Here is a 2,870-nt window from a genome sequence, read left to right as displayed (position 1 = left end):
ATCGATTGGATGTGGAATGGAGTGAAACGTTGCTTCGAGATCACCAGTCAGCTAAAGAATCACTGAATACAGGCAACAAGCGAAACCTGATAAATCCATCTGCATGTTGGAAGAGACCGCAGATGGATCAACGACGATTGGAAGTGGATGTTGCGGTTAATGAGGCCACTGATAATTACTCAATCGGTGGGATAGTGCGAGACCACGAGGGACACATGCTGATAGCCTTTGGGCGAAAAATTTCCAAGCCATTATCGGTAGTCCATGGGGAATTGGTTGCTATTCGAGAAGAATTACGGGTGATCTAATAACGAGAATTGAAGAAACATGAGATCACAACTAATTCTCTTCTAGCAGTGCAAGCAGTCGCCAACCCAGCTGGGGATTTCAGTTATACATGTGAAATTGCATTGGATATCAAGAGGCTCTTGGACGGACAACATAAAATCAATTTGAGTCATGTTCGTCGATCGGATAATGTTGTTGCACACAACCTTACTTCTTTTGCTATTTCTTCTCAATCCCCTTTTGTTTGGGGTCCTAAGAATTTTCCTTTTAGGTTAATAGACCTTGTAATGAACGATGTTACTACTTCATAATAAAGTTACAAGTTTTACCATTAAAAAATACATACACATAATTGAATTAAAAGCAATCAATAATTCGTGTATTAAATTACTATTAGTAATATTAAAGCACTAATATTTTAATTATAAAACAGGAAAAAAAACAGCCACGATGGAGTAGATCTCCAGGATCTTCTAGAGGTTTCCTATTTCTTCTGCCATGGATAAATCTCTCCCGAACTTTCTCCAAATTTCGAATCCCCGAATAATTTCCCCTATAAAAATGTCTGCTACTTCAATCGATTCAAACAAGAAACAAACATTTTTGCGTTCGAATCCAAAATCAAAATCATTTCAGTTGTCAAATGGATGGTCCGTTCCGATCATGGTACGAAAAACCCACCCAGCAACGTCGATCGTATTCCTATAATCCCTCTCTCTTTGGAGTGCCCGTTTACCCGGTTGATCCGACCCGACAAGCTCGCCATTCGGCCTATGCTGATAGGCAACAGCCGGTGGAGAAGAAACCAGGTCGGAAAGTTGTTCAGATTCCTGTTCAGTTTTTTGGATCTGATTCCGATCGACGCTCGGAGTCTGCTCTGAGAATTCAGAAGGTATTCAGGGGATTTTTCGTCAGGAAGAGCGTTAGGAAGATCAAGGAGATCAAAGCCCAGGTTGATGAGATTGAGGCTAGGCTGTTGAGAGATGAGGTGGTGGAGATGATCAGGAGAAATGAGAGGGAAAGGCTGAGAATGAGCGAGAGTTTGATGAATTTGCTGCTCAGGTTGGATGGAATCAGGGGAATCGATTTGGGGATTAGGGTCTGCAGGAAGGGCGTGACGAGAAAGGCGATCGCTTTGCAGGAAAAGATAGATGCTATCTGTGCCCCTGATTCTGAAGGAAACGTTGATGACAAGGTGGAAACTGGAAGTCAAGAGCTAGAAGATGCGGTCCCTGCCGCAGAATTCGTGGGGATTGAGCTTTCTCCTGAAAATGGTGTAGCAGCTGAACTCGAAGGGTCTCGATTTGATGAAAATTCTTATGGCTTTGAACAAATTCTGGATGATTCGGGAGAGGAATTGAAGGGATTGAATGGTGCGCTACTAGAATGTGAGAAGATGGAAACTGAGAGGGATTCAGTTCTCACCGAGGAATTGGATGTTGTGGTTGCTTCCGAGGTGAACCCCGGTGAAGAAACTCATGTTGAGCCGGAGACGGAGACGGAGACTTGGAAGAATATCGATTTCGATGAAGACAATGTGGACAGTGTGAATGAGATGTTGGTCCAGTATAATGGGAAGGATATGGTCAATGGAGAAGGAAAGGAGGATGAAGCTATTGGAAACTGTGAGTTTCTGGCAAACTCTGGTGTTCCGGTTGCTTCTGTGGTTGAAGTGACTCCAGAAACTTGTCCTGTAGATGAAGGTGATGCAGAGATTGTGAAGGAAATTTTGGCCCATTCTGATGATTTGGGTGAAAAATTGTATGATTTGAGCGAGGAATCGAAGGACAGGGACACTCTCCAAGTAGAAGACGAGACAATGGAACTCGAAAGAGAGCATTTGGGTACGGAGAGCGTTGATGTGGTGAAAGCTTGTCAAGAGACACAAGGTGTGCAGGAAACTCCCGGGGATCTCGGTTTTGGTGTAGAAAGGGCTGAGACGATGAAGGAGACGTCTGTCGAGAGAAATGGGGAGGACCTCAATAAGAGGAAATGTGAGCTGCTCGAGCAAATGATGGAGGAGAATAAGAAAATGATGCTCATGATGACTCAGTTGTATAATCGAAACGAGACGCAGTTGCAGATGCTCGATGCTTTAACAAACAGGGTGGACTTTTTGGAGAAGGCATACTTGTGTGACAAGCTCAGGAACAGAAGGAAGAAGATGAAGAAGAACAAGTGTGCTGTAACTTGTTTAGAGGACTAGAGCTTGTATTTCGTTGTGATATTTTCCCATTTTTTTGTAATATTTAATTCTACCATATACAAATTACGAGAAAGTTGTAGTTTTTATCTTGAAAAGTTAATGTCACTCGCTATAAGAATAATCAATCAAAAAAGAAAATTCTCGGACAACAAAAAAAAAGTGGAGGAGAAGAAAGAGCAAACATTGCTAAGAAATGAGACACAACATTGGTCGTCTTCCTAGCATGATAAAAATCAACGACTAACTCAAAGAAGAGATCTTTAATCACTGCAGCACATAAATCAAAATAGCTCAGATCACTCGATGGTTTCGTTGTTGCTTGCACAACCAAGAGTGAGTCGGACGAAATATGGACTTGATGGAACTCTTTATCATG

The 2,870-nt window shown here is 42.3% G+C and overlaps 1 protein-coding gene across 1 annotated transcript; it reads left to right on the top strand.

Annotated features, from left to right (window-relative positions):
• The first annotated feature begins 733 nt into the window (after positions 1-733).
• On the top strand, positions 734-2,595 carry LOC140823150 (uncharacterized). The gene has a single exon (XM_073184332.1). The coding sequence runs from the start codon at positions 932-934 to the stop codon at positions 2,492-2,494; it is 1,563 nt and encodes a 520-aa protein (XP_073040433.1). The 5' UTR covers positions 734-931; the 3' UTR covers positions 2,495-2,595.
• Positions 2,596-2,870: the final 275 nt, after the last annotated feature.

Source organism: Primulina eburnea, chromosome 2, assembly GCF_022965805.1.
Source record: "Primulina eburnea isolate SZY01 chromosome 2, ASM2296580v1, whole genome shotgun sequence".
NCBI classification, from domain to species: Eukaryota; Viridiplantae; Streptophyta; class Magnoliopsida; order Lamiales; family Gesneriaceae; genus Primulina; species Primulina eburnea.
The sequence above is the reverse complement of the archived record's forward strand: the minus strand, read 5'-3'. Positions and strand labels throughout refer to the sequence as shown.

Excerpts from the sequence above, each read along its gene's own strand:
- LOC140823150 (XM_073184332.1), top strand. The coding sequence starts at position 932 with ATGGATGGTCCGTTCCGATCATGGTACGAAAAACCCACCCAGCAACGT.